At 47.0% G+C, this 17,910-nt stretch overlaps 2 protein-coding genes across 3 annotated transcripts; both read right to left on the minus strand.

The window, feature by feature from the left end:
• Positions 1–6: 6 nt before the first annotated feature.
• LOC136529337 (transcription factor bHLH144-like) lies at positions 7–2,623 on the minus strand. 2 transcript variants are annotated; one of them, XM_066522415.1, is made up of 3 exons: positions 2,339–2,623; positions 2,030–2,252; positions 7–1,105 (listed from the first exon to the last, which is right to left on the minus strand). In XM_066522415.1, exon 3 carries the CDS (start codon positions 828–830, stop codon positions 21–23), a length of 810 nt encoding a protein of 269 aa, XP_066378512.1. In that variant the 5' UTR covers positions 831–1,105; positions 2,030–2,252; positions 2,339–2,623; the 3' UTR covers positions 7–20. The 2 variants fall into 2 exon arrangements, with proteins under 2 accessions (XP_066378512.1, XP_066378513.1); XM_066522416.1 differs by lacking the exons at positions 2,030–2,252; positions 2,339–2,623 and adding an exon at positions 1,777–2,009.
• A 6,807-nt stretch (positions 2,624–9,430) lies between these two features.
• LOC136527640 (4-hydroxyphenylacetaldehyde oxime monooxygenase-like) lies at positions 9,431–11,570 on the minus strand. Its single transcript, XM_066520431.1, has 3 exons — positions 10,883–11,570; positions 10,329–10,781; positions 9,431–10,229 (listed from the first exon to the last, which is right to left on the minus strand). Exons 1-3 carry the CDS (start codon positions 11,390–11,392, stop codon positions 9,612–9,614), a joined length of 1,581 nt encoding a protein of 526 aa, XP_066376528.1. The 5' UTR covers positions 11,393–11,570; the 3' UTR covers positions 9,431–9,611.
• Between the last annotated feature and the right edge of the window lie 6,340 nt (positions 11,571–17,910).

The raw sequence follows: 17,910 nt of genomic DNA on the forward strand, positions 1-17,910 counted from the left end.
AGTTGCAGCTGGATATCTAGCTAGCTGCTTGACCCACGCGCGCCGGCCTTCTTCACCTCCACCTTGAGCGACTTGAGGTACCTGACGGCCTCGTCGAGGACGGCCGGCGTGTCCATCCGGTCGCCACCGGGGATGATCCCCTTGAGCGTCCGCACCATCTTCTTCATCCGTTCCTTCTTCTCACCGCCGCCCGTCTCGTGCTTCCGGCCGCCGCTGTTTCCAGCGTACCCGCCGGATGAGCACGCGGAATCCGGGGAGCCACCGGCGCGGCAGCCCGGCGTGCGGCCCGTGCTGAGCACGTCGTCCTCGTCGTCACCGTCCTCCGTGCTCATCAGCGCGTCGATCTCGTCGGTGTCCTCCTTCTGCCGGACCGAGACACCGCCACCGCCATCGCCACCACCGTAGCCGTGGTAGGCGCTCTCGCTGTGGTAGCTCTGGTCGTTGCCGTAGCCGTAGCAGTGGCTGCCGTAGTCGTATCCGGAGCCGGCGGGGTTGCCAAAGTTGTTGGCCAGAGACGGGTGGAACATCACCCGGCTCCGGTCGTACGTCTGATCGAAGATGACGTAGTTCTTGGGGCAGGTGTCCGACGGCTGGAACTCCAGCCCCGTGAGCGGTGCCGGGAAGTCGTGCTGCCTCTGACCAGCGAGCGGGTCCTCATAGGCAGCAGCAGGCGCGGCAGGGTACCGGTCGGTCGCCGAGTAGTAGCCTCCGCCTCCGCCGCCGTTGGCGGCAATGTCGTAGCCGTAGCCTCCAGCGCCGGCGCCGGCACCGTAGCCACCGTACCCGCCGGCGCCGTAGCCACCGTACCCGTACCCGGGGTCTCCTTGCATTGGACCACTCGTGCAGGTGTTGCTTGGCCTCTGGCTTTGTTTGTGTGGGAAATCTCGAGAGTTTTCTGGCTTCTTCTGATTGCAAGGAATTGAACAGGAACTCGAGAGATTCTTGTTAACTGAAGATGGAGGCTGATTATTTTGTTGTTGAATCCAAAATTGTGTTTCGGTTAGCTTGGTTCGGGTTTGAGGTTGCTTCGAAGGAGAGTGGGGTGGTGAGTGATGATGGCCCAGTCTACGTCTCGGGCTTCAGCAGCTGCCGGAAGTATTCGGGCCTGCAACAAGTAATGAATATTGGAAAACAAATTAGAGTGATATATTTGCATGTAACGGACTATGGGCACACTATGTAGAATCGGCTAGTCGGCTACGATTTGTTTTCGTATGGAATATGTTTTACAACTTGTTCTAAAGTGTGTTTCAATCTCACAGAAGGATCAGCTTGAAAAGTGAGAACAGAGCACAGCTTGAAAAGTGAGAACAGAGCACAAAGAGGGTAGAGCATGCAATTTGGCAAGTTGTATAGACAAGTGCAACAAGATATAAGAGCGCGAAAGGTAAAGTAAGTGCATTTTAGTGTCTAGCAATTTGTGAACAACCTTACAACGATGCCGGTTAAAGGTAGCGACAGTGTATGATTGCGAGTTTTTTTGCCGGCTGTGCTGGCCGACACATAAACTAGCCTATCCCTATGGACGACGTCCATTAGAAGCGCAAGCAAGAATGTAGTAGAGCAGAGGAGGAACAGAGCACACATTTCTTAGATGACGAAAGAACACACTCCTATATGTGCAACTAAAAACAGAGTAGCTATTGCTTCAAAAAAAAAACAGAGTGGCGATGGTGGCGCATTCAGCAACACTACTCCAGTTTCTCCAAAAGTAAGTTTCAAAACGCCATCTTTTGACTGCGCAAAGCATTGTCAACACGCTGTCCTATCCCTCACCGTTGACGTGGAGAGCCGCCACGCAGTGGACCCCGGTCGCTTTCCTATCTACAGTGCTACGTACTACATTAGTCGTAACATAACAGACTGCACCAAGTTGCTCGCTCATCCACATATGAACAGATGACGATCCGATGCTTGCAGTTGCAGGCGCCAATGCGCAGAAAACCAAAAAAAAAAAATCTGAGAATTGAACAATGCATGCAACGGAAGTTAAACCTGAAGAATCGTTGGTGTGAGATTGAGGGTTGACCTGGCAAAGTTGCATAGAACGCGACGCGCCACCTGTCAAACGACGGCGTCCCGTCGAGGACTCGAGGCTCCTCCGGTTGAACCCAACGCACACGCCCTCCACAGCACAGCAGCCGTCGGCCTCCCGACGATCGGAGCGGCGCGAGATCACAGGATAACAACGCCGAAGAACACCGCCAGCCGCACGACGGCCGCCACCCACGGCATGCTTCCTTCGTCTACGCCTGAAACAGCAGAGCTCTGATGAAGGCATCTGGGAAACTGGGACAGCGAGCATGTAGGAGCAAGTGATGACTGATCAAGATCATACCTGTCACGGCTCTCTGAAACGAAACGAAACGACGACGCCAATGGAGGGTGAGCGAGCAATGGAACCGGACCAGACAGGAAGGAAGGAAGGGATGGAGTGAGCCGGCAAAGGAGGGGCACAGGGTTTTGTTTTATACTGCTAGCATAACGGATGAACAGCGGCCTGTGGTGGGTTGGATGGATGGATGCTCATGCTCCGATAGTCCGATTGGTCGCTCCCCGTCCCCGTCCCCTTCTCCTGTTGCTCGCTCGTTTCCTTTTCGAGGCACTTCTTTTGATGAGTGTGTGTGATACAGAGAGAGAGGGTGGTGGAGCGGCGAGGCAGTGATGGATGGATGGATGGGGGCGCGCAGCTGGAGACGAATTAATAAGGTGGCGTGCGCACTCGATGGGTGCTGTGGGTGCGCGTGCCGCTTCCCACCGTGCCGCTCTCCTCCCCCAGGGCAGGCACCGAGGGCCCCCGCCGCACCACCCACGCCACCTCCGCCGCCGCTGATCCGCGGGTCTCCGTCACGGGGAGACCCCACGCGTCAGCGAGGAGGGGCTCGCCGCCGCACCGTCGGCAGGGACCGGGGTGGTCAATGGAGGTGGGCATCGTGGCAGAGCGATCCATCCCAACTTCCCGAGCACGAAGCAGGCTGGCTGGCGAGCTAGCAAGCACGCTGCCGTGAGGCGGGAGGGCATTATGCGGCGCGCGTGGAGGGAGCGCACGGGCGGGCGTCGGATCCGCATCGTGCGCCGGAGGGGTGCCGGGCCCCGCCACCGGCGCTGCGCGCGTGCCCCGGGGGCCATCGATCGCGCGCCTAGGGACGCTGGGCGGTAGGCCCGCGCAGACGCAGCAGGGACAGCCTGGTCCGGGGCTACCCATCATGCTGCGGGAGTTCAGAGGATCTGCTGTGGGTATTCATCATGTCAATACTCTAGATTTTTTTTTTTTTTGCAAACAAACACTTGGAGAATATTCTGTTTACTAGTGGTCTACTAGTGCGTAAGACAATAAAAAAAATGAGGCATCTATGAATCCCCTAGAGATTATAGGGATCCGGATTTTGTTTAGGGTTTCCAGAATCCAGATTTTAGATAATAAAAAACTATGATGTTTGAATCTCAGGATTCTGGGTAAGGATTATGGGTGGTAAAATAGGTATATTGTCCATAATATCCTGACAATGATGACTAGAGAAAGAGGACAATGTAGGGGCAAAATTGTCTTTTCATGCGTTGGAAGAAAGGGTATCTCGTGTTATCCAGCTTTTAGGTGGATTTCTGGGAGGCTCTCTACATATGACTCTCACAAATTTTAGGAAAAAATACAAACCAACTCCAATAGACTATCTAAACCACTATCGATATTTTCCACTCCACTTTTAGGTAGCTATATGGCTCGATAAATGTACTATATGGTAGTATGTTTATGATTTTTACATAAGAAAATTTATGATAAGCTATTGGAGTATGAAGAATAATAGTTAGAGAGTCCCTTGAAGACACGATAGATATAATGTCACAACCCTTCCCAGCATGGGTCGATGATTAGGGTATGTTGTTATCCTTTGACCTCACTTAGTCTAAAACCCTTGATCCAAGGGGTCGCCCTGGTGTACTATCCATATAGCACATGACTATGCAACCTCCATCCATGATCAATTGTAAGAACATGATTCATATGGCTCACCACAAGTTTACATCACATCAATAAAAAAGGAGTACTTAGTTTACAACTTATCGTTCGTCACTTAGTTCACAACACGTCAGAGTTTGGTGAAAGTCTTAAACACAAATAACATTAGTTTGTTTTTGATACATGCCCATGGTTGTGCCAACATGTCGGACCTACGCATCATAAGGTGGGTCCATAGGAATATATGGGCTTGGCCCAATAAGAATTTCTGAAATTTCTAGAAAAAAATCTCAAAGCCTCATTCATATATGCAAAGGGAAAGTGGGAACTCTTTAATCTTATCTTTCTTGTGGAAGTGGATGTATCCATGCTTAAACATGAAAGTCCTCTTCACTTTCTCAAATCAGTGTGAGGAAGAGAAACGAAGCCCACACGCATCGCTCGCCTCGCCTTGTCAATCTATTATTGTCGTATGCCTGCTATTTTGATCACGTTGTTGTTCATCATGTTGTTGCTCATGCTAGCCAATCTAACTAATATGTTAGGCTTCACATGCTACCTGAGATCGTCGTCATAATTAATGTTCTGGTTTTAATCTCGAAATTGCCTACTTTCTCAATAAGTCAATAGGTTCTCTAGTACTTCCAGCCCATAAAAGTAGAATAGATTTTAGGAAACTTTTTGTGCTCATTTGTTGCTCTCCCAAGCTTGCTATACCTCACTTGTATCTAGTTATTTGAGTTACTTCATTCATCTAACTGTTATCGTTTACACCCACTATACATTGATATATTAAGTGCGATATAATCAAAATTCCACATCTATCAATATTGTTAGCCATAGCTTTCCCTATGGATAAAACAAATATGATACCTTGAAAAACTCCAAAATGCTATAATGTACTTTTCTATACGGTTCTTTGAACATAATAGATAGCAATAGATATCAAGTATCTAGTGGCGGATGCAGAACATGATCGAAGGGGGCTGGTCTCTTCTTCTTCCTCTCTCTCTATTTTTCTTCTTTCCTCCACCTCTTCTTCTCCCTCACCCTCCCCATATTTTCATTGATGCACCAGTTGTGGGGGGCTGCAGCCCCCTGTAGATCCGCCCCTGCAAGTATCATTAATTTTTTTTTCTTAGAATCACATTATCGCTTGAACTATTTCAGCAGTTCTTTCCAGCGAACGAACAGTGTTTTTCTCTCCCAACAAATCAACGTAAGTATCGGTATAAGCCAAATTTCAGCTAAGCCAATTCAGTGGCGTAATTAGGGCAGTCCCAATGGTGCATTGATGATGGTTTCTATCCTCATTAAATGACTTGCCACGTAGGCAAAATGCTGACATGGCAACGTAATTAATGAAGAAAGAGAGCAAAAATCATAGAAATGGTTTCTTCATGAAGAAACCAGGTCTACTCTTGACCAAATGCACCAAGAAACCATGAAAACGCCATTGGGGAGAAACCACCAGTTTCTAGGGAGCTCGTGTCGCACTCCCATTGGAGGAAAAGATAGAGTTGGGAGAGAGAAAGAGAAAATAGTTATTACTCATAGAAACCATGGGTTGGAAAGCAGTACTTTTTTGGTGCGATATCCTATGTTATAGAAACTACTAGTTTTTTCATTGGGACTGTCCTTATTTCGACTCTGTTCTCCACTAGTTTACCGCGGCGGCCAACGAGAGTAGGGCACAAAAAGGATTACTTTGCATGTCAGTGGCGTGATCAGGCTATCATTGGATTGGTGGACGGAGGTTAATGATAATCCGAGCCCGTCCGAAGCACCGGAGGCTGTCATGGCAGTGGCGACTTACGACCTCGTAAGTCGTAATCGCAATCCCAGCTCGGCTTCGATCGGGCAGACGCAGAGACGCTCGAGCGAGCCGCCGCCCGCGTGCCCCGCGGGCCGTGGGCCAGGGCGCACACTCCACCTCGTCGGCGTGCCCCCTGTCGGTCCGCCGTGGAAGCCATCATCGCCGTCAAGTGCCATCATCATACGGCTGCCGCGACGACCGAGCGCCGGGCGGAGCGGAGCGGAGCTGAGGCCAGCACCAGCAGCTCCGTTCCTTGTTCCGGCTCTGCGTCCAACCCGAGCGCGAGCACTGCACACGGAACGAGTGGGAGTGCGAGCGAGCACGCAGCGCATGGTGGAGTGGGGGAGCAGCAGCATTGCGATTTGCGAGCGCCACCGCCACACCACTCAAGCGCACCCCTGGCCCTGGCTAGCTCCTCATCTTTGACGTGAAACTCTTCACCGCCACATAGTACGCCTAGCAGATGCTACAGAAAAGGTTTTTGTCTACAACTGTTGTGGTTATACTTTTGGTGTGGGGCCCGCACCATGATACGAACTTGAGGTGACCATCCAATATGAGTATGGGGTAGGAGTACTGCACTGAGATTGCAGGCGTACTGCCCCAGTAATCTAACCTATCATTTCGCCAGATAAGCTACATCCGGTTTACCGTAAAGGTGAAATCTCCATCGCTTCGAATTATAAGTTGCTTCTTAAGGTACATAGTCTTTCCTACGTAAAAAATAAAACACTAAAGCAACTGAGAGTTTCTCTACCGCTTTTGGCGCCGAGCGAGCTACCACGCCCCCGCCCGTGTGCGTCGTTGCTTTGGCTGGCTCCGCCCACGGCATGGAGGTCACTACTCTACTTCTCATGCCGGCCGGCTTCCATCTCACGCTGCGCACTCGCTCGGGGGAGACCACTATGCATAGCTCACGTTGTGGATCGGATGTTCGAGGTGGATACGCAATGTATACTAGCTCTATAAGAAATGTCATGTTTGCTTGTCAAAATACCATGTACTCTTCCCAATTAAGAAATGGCACTAAACATGTTCTATTCCACTACTTCGACAGAACGCATTACCTCTACTCTCGTACTGTACGTGTCAAACTGCCAATGCGTGAGCCCTTTTAATTAACTAATAATCCAAGCTGGTGTGGTGAAGCAGCAGTCAGTAGTCTCTATAGGCAATGATGCGTGCGCTTTTTGGCCCCGATCCTCCCTGGTGAGGCGGCAGCAGGAGGCCTATATCTGCCTGGGGGTTCTCGCCAGTCGCGCCACCAGCCCCGAGGCGTATCATGAGCCCCGTCGCACGGTAGCCATGATGACTACGAGCCACCGCAGCGTGGGGGATTCTTGTTTGCGCTTTTCCCTTCTGTTTGACGTAATCATGCGGAGCTGCCCGCGTGTCGGCCTCCTGTCCTGCTCCTCTGTTTGTTTCTCGTGTCTGCAGGCGTTTCATCGAGGTGGATACAGGATACTCGAGACGGCACGGCGGCAACTCGGCGACAGTACGTGTACGTGCCCATGTCCGCTGCTAGCTCGGTCCATGCGCTCAAATTTTATACTGGGAGAATGTTCCATTATCCTTCGTCGTTCATGCAAGCGTTGTACGGGTGAAGTGAAAAAAAAATTAAAACTAGACAAGCTTTCAACTAGTGACGGAGCTGGTCAATGTTCATCCTAGGGCTACAATCAAAATGTATATACTCCCTTTGTTTGAAAAAAAAAAGAATACAACTATAAATTGCGTGCCAGTTAGAGTGGTGTATGAATGATATTCACATTTATGTCTCCAAATCAATTTATTATTAAAATAAGTTTCACAATGAATCTAATGTTATTTATTTGATATCATAATATTGATACTTTATTATCTATAATTGGTTAAACTTAAGATACTAAAACATGACACTGCGCTGTAATTGTATTCTTTTCTGGATGGAGGGAATACCATCCTTATCACGTCAAAACAAAGTATGTGCTTTTGTGCTAGATCAAAATAGCACCTGCACCATGTCAAATATCGATAGATAACAGATCTAGCTCATAAATATTTATAAATTATATCTCAATTCCATGCTTAAATTCACGACATAATTGATGAAAACATGAATTCGGTAAAATAATTGTCTAACTAACGATGGTTTGTTTCACCCTCACCTCTTATATCTTCATCAACAATAGCATGTGAATCTCTATTTCTACTACTTCTAGTTATATATGCTTGGTTATATAAGTGGCATAGGATCAGGAGAAAAAAAAGGAATTTTAATGTCTGTCCTCTTTAGGGCCCCTTTGGATTGGAGGCAAAGGCATTTTGTACGATTCAACTTCCTAATTCTTTTTCCTATACTTCCCTTTGGTTCATAGAATAGGCAAGCAAGTACTCCCTCTATTTCAAATTATAAAGAAGTTTTAGTTTTTTTTAGATACATAACTTTTGCTATATATTTACATACACACTATGTTTAGATACGTATAGTAAAAACAATATATCTAGAAAAGGTAGAAACATCTTAGAATTGGAAACAGAGAGATAATTCCATATAGGATCCTATAGATAAATTTCATAAGAAACAAAAAGCAAGAGCTCAGGTCCCTTGAAAACTTTCCTTATGGGAAAAGAAATTGCCCGCGCACATGGCTCACGTGTGTTCACGTGTGTTTTCCATGTTTGGTGGTAAAACGCAGGCTTGCCGTTTCTTCTAGAGAGGATTTGGGCCTCCGTCTCCTATCAAATGCCATCTCATCTACTTTCCTTTATTTTCATTTCCTATAGGATTATGGAAATATATGGCATGTAGATTTCTAAGTTTTACCTCTTCCTATATTTTTCCTATCCTATGTCCCAAAGGGACCTTTATTGTAGAACTCTAAAAATATCAACATAATCAATTAATCATTCATGGAACTTTGGATCGGGGTGTTCACATTAAAATAGATCCCGAATAGATGCATTTCAGAATAGGAAGTTCACCTAATTAAAAATCGGCCTCATATTAGGTGTTTGCTTGCTCTCTTTTTTTTTTTTTTTTGAGGAAATTGCTTGCTTTCTGCCAAAAGTGTTGATCGTGTTGTCGGGCCCTGCTTGGCCTCGGGCCTCGGCCCACAAAGGCATGATGCCGGGTTGCTGGCTCGCAGGCTAGTGTGGGTGTGGCTAAGCCAATCGCCTAGCGGGCAGCTAGGCAGCGACGGGAGGACTGGATGACGGGGAGTCGCCGAATCAAAGGTCCTCCGGGCTGAATTGGCTGAATTTTGGCCGAAACTGACTGAAAAATACTGTTCCGATTGAATTGTTGTGAGAGAAAAATATTATTTCGGTTGAAAAAAGAAGCCAACTAAATCGGATATGAGGTACCCCAAACGGGGCCAAAGTCGCCGGTCAGGGTCTATACTTGTATTGTGTCTCTCCTGACAGCTTGGGAGTGTTCGCACAATGCATAGAGCCATTTTTTTACTGGGCCAGAAATTCTAAGAGGGTATAAGAGGTGTTTTGGGCCACGTCTTGGGCCGTCACTCTGGTGGCCTTAGGCCCAGAACAACAAAATTTGTAGACTTAATTGACTTGTTCTTTGATTTGCTTTAACTCTTGACATGGAACTTGTGAACTTCTTATATTTGGCTTGCCAAATCTATGGTAATTTTTTTACATAACTTTGGCATGACAAATTTTGATCGCGAACCAAGCATGCCCATATTTACAAATAGAAACACACATCAAATAAAAATATCCATTCTACCACACATCTATCCATTGATACAGAAATAAGAACAACCAAATATCAATACCACATACTGTATTACTGTCGTAACTTTTCATCCGCGTTCCACGCATAAGTTGTGCAGTAGTTCAATGACTAGTCTGGTACCTCCTTGGTACCAACAGCAGTGGCGTTTTCTTGTGGAATGCCAGACTCCCAGCCTCCTGCATGCTCATGTCTTCTTTCCTCGCCCCCTCAGGGAGTTCCCAGTCAAAACAGTGAAGCAGGTTGGCCAAGATGAACTCCATGTTAGTCACAGCCATGGCCATCCCCGGGCAAATCCGGCGACCTGAGCCGAAAGGCAGGAACTCGAAATTTGCGCCGTTGAAGTCGACGTCTGACCCCATGAATCTCTCTGGGTTGAACTCCTCTGGATCCTCCCAAATGTCAGGGTCCCTGCCGATTGCCCATGCGTTCACGATGATTCTTGTATTTGCTGGAACGTCATACCCTCTGATATTGACTTGTTGGATAGTCTCCCTTGGAAGCAGCAGGGTTAAGGGAGGATGCATCCGGAGGGTCTCCTTCACAACCATCTTGAGGAGCTTGAGCTTGGACACGTCGTCAGGTGAAGCCATCTCTTTGCCGCCTACCACATCTCTGATTTCGTCCTGCACACTCTTCAGCACACTCGGGTGCTGGATCATTTCTGCCATCGCCCACACCATGGTAATAGAGGTAGTGTGAATGCCGCCGACAAAAGTGTCCTGGGAGAATATTAGCATGCATCATGTGGATTTGTTAGTCCAAATGAATATAGTCATTTAGAGAGAACTAACTAATAATGAAATTATATATATACTTACAAAGAGCATAGCTTTCACATGGTCACGGGTGAAAGGCACCGTACTTGCATTATTGTCCTTGAAAAGCCCAATCAGTGCTTGCACGAGATCTGATCTTCTTGGGTTTCTATGGCTATGCTGCTCACTGTGAGCGGTGTTGAGGTGCCCCTCAATGATTTCTTCCAAGAATGCATCAAACCTTTGGAATATCCTGTCGCGACGGCCGGTGACGCCTGTCAGGCAGTCGATGAAACGGCCAGCGGTGCTGGGGAAGAAATCATCGGCGGAGAAGCTGCCTAGCATGTCCATCACTTGACTAAGAATGTTCAGGAACTGCAAATTGAACTGCTCCGTGCCGTAGATTTCACCGAACACCACCGTGCCGATGATGCCATCCACGGCGCTGAAGATGTGCTCGTTGAGCGCCACCGGGTTCGCTCCGGCACGGGTCAGGTTTAAGACGAGCTTTTCCGCCTGTAAAAGAATTGGTGCGGCGCGCGCATTTTTACCAGCTGATCAGCAATTATATAGAACAGTAGAAGTATTGCTAGTAGCTCAGTCATGGATTACTCTACCTGAGCCACCCGGGCGTCCCAGGCAGCCTGGACGCGGCGCATGCTGAGCAGCTCGAGGATGAAGAGCTTGCGCATGTCACGGACATGGTCGCCGTAGAGGGCGAAGGCGACGTCCTTATATTCGTACGTAAGCCGGCGCGGCCCGGACATGGCAGGTCGGCTGCAGCAGTGCACGTCGTGCGTCTTCATGACCTCCCGCGCCGCCTCCGGCGAGGACGCCACCACCGTGGGCACCGAGCCGAGACGCAGAAGCATGACGGGCCCATGCTGCCGCGCGAGCGCCCACAGGCCCCGGTGCGGCAGTGGGCCAATCTGGTGCAGGTTGCCGAGGAGGGGCAGCGTCTGCGGACCGGGAGGCAGATTCAGGGCTGGCCTGCGTCTGCTCCGTCGTGTCCTTGACCATGACAGGAGGAGGATGGAAACGAGAGAAAAGGCTACTGCGACGACAAGAGTTGCAGGGAGTCGCCATTGTTGGAGTAGAGCGCCTGGGAACAGCGCCGCGGCGGTCATTCTTGCAAGTGTGTGTTGCGTCTACATTCGCATATGGGGAGAGAAATTTATGGCGCGTTTGGATTGTGGCATCGGTCGATTGTTTCCTGAGTTATCCCATCCAAAAAACCGAGCCTACTTTTGATCGAGGAGCGAAATCGCGCAAAAATGGTGGACAAGCTAGATTATACATTTGTTGTGACGTTTCGAAAGACAGGCGAAAAATGACAAATTTCAAGGACATTTTGCAAGAGATACGTGGCGCTCTCTGAAATTTTCAGTACCCGGGAAACATAGCATGACCCTTTTATACGTTTACAAATTACAGTGCAAGATTTTAGGTACCACTCGTTTTGTCATGACGTGACAGTGACATATAGGATTTCAAGACCCACATAACACAATTGCACCATCTCTGAACCACCCCTTTTGCCTCGACAAATTGGCAATCCTTATCATCATATCTGAAGGAAGCGGATGTAAATCATCTTTTAATTTACTAGCGGACATGCACGTGTCCAGGCACGTGTTTTCAAAAGTCCTAGTATAAACAACCAAAAACTAGTGTATGGGACATTATAAAATCGCCATTGTCTACAATTTGGATAAACTGAGATTGGAAACTATTTAATGAGACATTATAAAATCGATATTGTCTAAAATTTGGATAAAACTGAGATTGGAAACTCTTGATCAAGAATGTATAAGATTATCATGTTACGATGGTTCAATGAGTGCAAACTTATCTATGTGCTTTTAGTCATAACCATTTTGGCTGAAGGTAGAAGATGAACAATGCACGAGGGTTGCTGGAGGTAGAAGATGAATAGTGCCAGAAAAATTCCGGTGTGGAGTTGGGGTAAAACACAGTGTCAAACAGACAGACTCAAACGGCAATGGTCAAGCACGCGGTTGCATGCCTAGTGTCGGGCCTTTGGATTTTGGAGCTAGTGCGTTAACCATTTGCCCAAAACAGGCACAGCAGGAGGGCATGGGCGATACCACGTTGCTTCTTGAGCTGATAATTCAAGGTGCACGGCAGTGCCCTATGGGGGTGTTCACTTTCACGTCGAATTACTGAACCCTGAGCTTGGTCTAGCATCGAAGCTCCATGTTGGGAAGCCAAACACAGGGAAGCGCTATGCGCCTATGCCACGGCGCAATACGTGCTGAACACTTGCAACTCTTTTTACTGTTTTGCGTAAAGGATTTGTCCGGGTAGGAATTAAAGAAATTTCATATAACTATGTTTCTCAAAGTCCAGTGCTTATATTAGTGAATATCATAAGAATCCAAAATTAAATACACTCATCATAAGTATTACAAAAGTAACAGTAGATGTTAATTGCACAAATACATCATATAATTTTAATTTGTTGCTTCTAAGGTCAGTCCCAACACTACACTCTTGCTTATAGGCTCAGCCTCCACCTTGACATGCATTGTCCATATCATCACGACCGGTAGCTTCGCATATTGTGAAATTAGCTTTGCAGAGGTCATTAGGTCATTGGTGCCTTTGCCTCCTAACTCCTATGACAAATAGCAGAAGCAGAGGTCATTGTAGCTTCATTCATGTTGTGTTTCTGTGGCGCATGTAAAAGAATCTTTTTTTTCTTCGGAAAGGGCATTTTGGAGCGTTGGCTTGCAATGGGAGACTAATTCGATGGTACTGCCTTCAAGTTTTTCTTGTCTAGGCACAATAACCTTTTTCTCGAGAACAAATATGGTATTACACGGCCTGCTCTCATATACATTGACACATTGTCATGACCTAATTGGATAAAGGGCTTTTGGTAAAGGGAAATGACACACAACTATTGGAACGATGAACCAACGGTCATTACAAAAACATCATTGGTTGTTGGATGAGAAAACATCGTGGAGCAGAATAACATACCTTTTACTTGATTTAAAATTCAAAAAGAAAGAAATAAGCCAAGAGTCATAGAAAACATAAACCCATTTTGATATCTTATCCCAAGGTTAAAATAGATCAATGAGATAAACACGTACACATTTCGTAGTTCACAAAAGGATGTAACTATGAGACTTGTCATTTGTGCAGGTCAAACTAGTTTTAACTTTAATTAAGGTTATAGAGAATAGTATTAACAGTTATATCTCCAATTAGATTTGGTGTAGAAATATATTTCATAATTAACTTAATGGTTCTCATTGTGTATTATAAATATTAGTATTTTTTATACAACTTTGATCACACAGGTTCTTATTACTGCAGAGAAACCATGACATGTGCACTGTGCACATTTCACTCTGAATAAACTGAATTGTTCGCCTGTTATTAGTTACGATCCAGATAAGATGGACGAAGATAGCCCAGAGATCGTGCCTGTCAACTCCCCGGCTCTGGACCCGGAGGACCCCGGCCTCGAGCCTGAATCTTCAGAAAGGTGACTACTGGCATGTCCTAGCTCTTGCTATTTCATCACTTCCGCGCCACCTATTTCAATGCCGTTGCAAATGCACGACGACGTATCAATTTCATTTCATTCTCGCGCAGGATTACCATTTGTATCGAATCAGGTTTTAGTTGGTTTCCTGTCACCAAGAAAAAGTTTTACAGCGCGTTTGGATTGTGTCACCGGATGGTCCTGGAGTCATCCGAACCTATATCCGAGCCTGTAATTTGTTTGGATTGCGGCGTAGAAGCATCTCGTCCGTCACCAACCGGTTCTCCGTAACTAACTTCGCAAGCCAATAGTTAGTTAGCGTCCACTCATCCGGCAGAAAAGGAAGGAATGAATTCGCTCTGGACGTATTGAACCTGCGAACCAAACACGCTGTAAAGTTTATCTGGCAAGATTAGATTAGATCAGGGCATGGGGCACTGCAATGCAATCCTGGTGTAGAATTTGTGCGTGCCGAACTGGGCCTTTACCATGTTTCACTCGCCATGCCTGAATTTGCAGCGGGGAAGGTGACCGTGACGGCCCACCTGAGGCTCTCATCGACAAGCTGCCCCTCCCGCCGGCCGAGCTCAACCTGTACCCCGCGGCCGTCGCGCTGCGCCTGGTCCTCCTCGCCGCCTTCTTCCGGTACCGCGTCACCCACCCGGCGCGCGGCGCGCCCTGGCTGTGGCTGGCCGCGCTCGTCTGCGAGCTGTGGCTCGTCGCGAAGCTCCCGAAGCTGTCCCCGACCAACCGCGAGACGCGCCTCGACAGGCTGGCATCAAGGTACGACGACGACAGGGACGGCGAGCCGTCGTCGCGGCTGGGCAGCGTGGACGTGCTCGTGACGGCGGCGGGCGCGGGCGCGGGGACGTCGGAGTCGGAGCCTCCGCTGGCGACGGCGAACACGGTCCTGTCGGTGCTCGCGGCGGACTACCCGGCGCGGAGGCTGGCCTGCTACGTGTCCGACGACAGCGCGGACATGCTGCTGTTCGAGGCCGCCGGGTTCGCGCGGCGGTGGGTGCCGTTCTGCCGGCGTCACGCCGTGGAGCCGAGGGCGCCCGAGCTCTACTTCGCCCGCGGCGTCGACTACCTCCGAGACAGGGGCGCGCCGTCGTTCGTCAAGGAGCGCCGCGCCATGAAGGTGATCGATCAGTCGTCACTCATCGATCAGCAGAAGAGATTGTCCGAGATCATCGTGATTAATTAGCTGTACATGTAACATTTTGAGTGCCTGGACATGGCAGCTGTTGCCTGGCCTGGGAGACAAACCAGGGTCGCAACTAAATACATCACAGGCAAGTCTCAGCTTCATTCCAGGCACAGGCAACTTCTTCCAGGGCATGAATCAAACAAGCCCTGATCAGTCTTTCATCGAGGACGTGTGATTACCTCCTGAATTGTGCCTTCTTACACCTACTTGCTACAGATAATGCCTCCTGGCTTGGGGTATAGTCCCGTTCGGCTCGCTGAATTTTGGCTGAAAAACACTGTTCTGGCTGAATTATTGTGAGAGAAAAATACTGTTTCGGCTGAAAAAAGAAGTCGAACAAGTCAGATATGGGGTAAGCCGAACGGAATTCTCCAATTCGATAGTGGTACTAATTACTCTGTTCTTTGTTCATGAATGTTTTCTTATGAAACATATTTGAAGATATGACATAATCAGAATAGGACATCTAACCTCCAATCTACAAATCTGCTTTCTGATTCATGGAAGAAAGGGAAACTGCACACGTCAACATAAACTTACAGTGTTAGCAAAAGTTCATATTACTGTGCATTATTTAATATCTTAAAAATGGTCCGTACAGTCTTGCTTCCCAGTGTGCTTGCTGCAGTCCTTAGATTGATCGTAAGCTACCCTTCATTCCCTTCTGTCTTTTTCAATTATCCCAGGAAGTAGCTGAGACTATTTTTCTATCAACTTCAATTTCCTCAGATGCTGCACCGTTTGAGGACGAATTCGATGACGATCAGCTGGCAAGGGAGGGCGAGGAGGAAGTTGGTGATGATGGAGATGAAATGGCAGATTTCATTGTGGAGGCAGATGAAATTGACGGCAATGGCAATTCATTGGTATGTTCCTGCTATTATATTATGATTATATCCACGAGGCTAAAAATAATTCATTGGATTGTCAGTGCCAAGTCCTATCCTATTTATGTTGTCATATTATTATAGTCCCAAGTCCTTTTGTTTTGATCAGTTCAGATTCGGCTCATGAGTTGTACATCCAAGATTTTCTATATTGACAATTTTTGGGCTATTTTGATCTGGGACAGTGAAAAATGCCTTTGGGAATCTACATAATTCTAAATCTGAGTGTCAATATTATCCGTTCAATTCTAATAAGCTTTTAGATGGTCTTGCGGCGATGTTTATCTGGTCAGCCAGTTGGTATGCGCACTGAACCTGCTTCCTTATTTGGTTACCTCAGCTTGCCTTCTATTTTTGGTAAACTTGACCTCTATGCTTAACACTGTTTCTATTCAATCATGTTGAAATCGTGAAATATGTATGCTGGACACCTGAACAGGTTCAAGAAATTTGATTTTGCTTTTGTTTGGTTCTATTTTTAATACGTTAGCTACATGCTTCACCTCTGTTCAGTGCTGACCCATTCCTCTTCATTATTCTATGTCAGATTCCATTGCGTGTCGAGCAGAAGCATAAATTCTTCGCTTGGATTTTGATTCTGGCCAAGATTCTCATCACTACCAAATTAGCTGTCAACGACAAGCCGTATTATCCAAACAATGTCCATGTTCTATGATTGCTTATCAGACAACTGATTCAACAATCCCAAAGAAAAAAAATCGTGGGCTATCAAATTTAGCTGAAGCTGTTCTGGGCGCTATTGACACTATTGCGGACGCTATAGCGTTGCTATGGCTCTGCTATAGCGGCAGCTAAATGCAGTAGCGCCAGCTGCCTGTACACGCTATAGCGGCGCTATTTACACGCTATAGCATGCTATTTTTTTACAAACACGAGAAACATGATATTCTGCATATCTGATAACAGCCAACATAATCCCATGAGTTTTCATACACACAAACAGCCATAAAGGCATCAACCAGTTCAAAAATGTATCTGCCATCTTTCTTCACAGCTGAGCAATCCACTGAATCAAGAAAACAAACACCATATGCACTATGAACTACCAAATTCATCACACCTCTACCCCTCTTGTCTGTTCAAGCATCTGTTGTGCATCCATTTAGCTCCCAAGACTCTTGGTGAGACTTCAACGACTCCTGCACTTTCCTCTTCCTTTTTTTTGTAAGAATTTCCCACTCATCTCATATGGAGTTGGCCCTCTCAAGTTCCTGCCAAAGTCTCCAATAGCCTCAAGCATAAGATCAAAGCTAGGAAGTGTAACAGTATTGTGTGGGATACCTGCTTCATTAAAAAATTGGCAGATGTACTCACATGCTCTGTCCCTTTTCTCTTCCTTTTTTTTAGTTGACAGCTTGGATTGAACCTTATCAGCAACAATAGATTTGCTCTTCCTTGCAGCCACTATTTCTTCTGGTGTCAATTTACAGAACTTATCCATCGGACCACCTGAAGAAGCACCTTTGCCTGTCACCTTCTTCAACACAATAACTGAATTGCTGCCATCTGTATCACTGTGTTCCTCTCCTTCAGAATGGCTCAAATCGACTTCAACTCTATCCTCTTCTTTCTCCCTATTCTTCCTTTGCTTGTTATCCAACTTCTTTGACAACAACTTAATCATTTCTTCTTCCACATCAGATGGAACTTTAGTACACTTTGCAACACCACATTTAGGAACTTTACCAAGGTGGTATTTGATTCTAGTTATTCCACCATGATAAGTTTTGTCACAGTAGTTGCACTTGAGAGAATTTTTGTTGTTCACATCTGGCATTGTGCAGTGCTTCCAAGCTGGGTCAGATGGTTCAGCAACAGTATCATTTGATTGTTGGCCTGTGGACGTAGTGCTAGATAAGCCTACAAAGTAGACAGTACATACACACAGGTCCAAATCACTAAGTAATATGAAATTGAAATCAAATCACTACCCCCATTGGCCAGAAATTAAAATTCTAGAAATCAAATCTCATCTCAATGTCTCATAGTCATATACTACTCTCTACT

This window comes from Miscanthus floridulus, chromosome 19 (genome assembly GCF_019320115.1).
Source record: "Miscanthus floridulus cultivar M001 chromosome 19, ASM1932011v1, whole genome shotgun sequence".
Lineage (NCBI taxonomy): Eukaryota > Viridiplantae > Streptophyta > Magnoliopsida > Poales > Poaceae > Miscanthus > Miscanthus floridulus.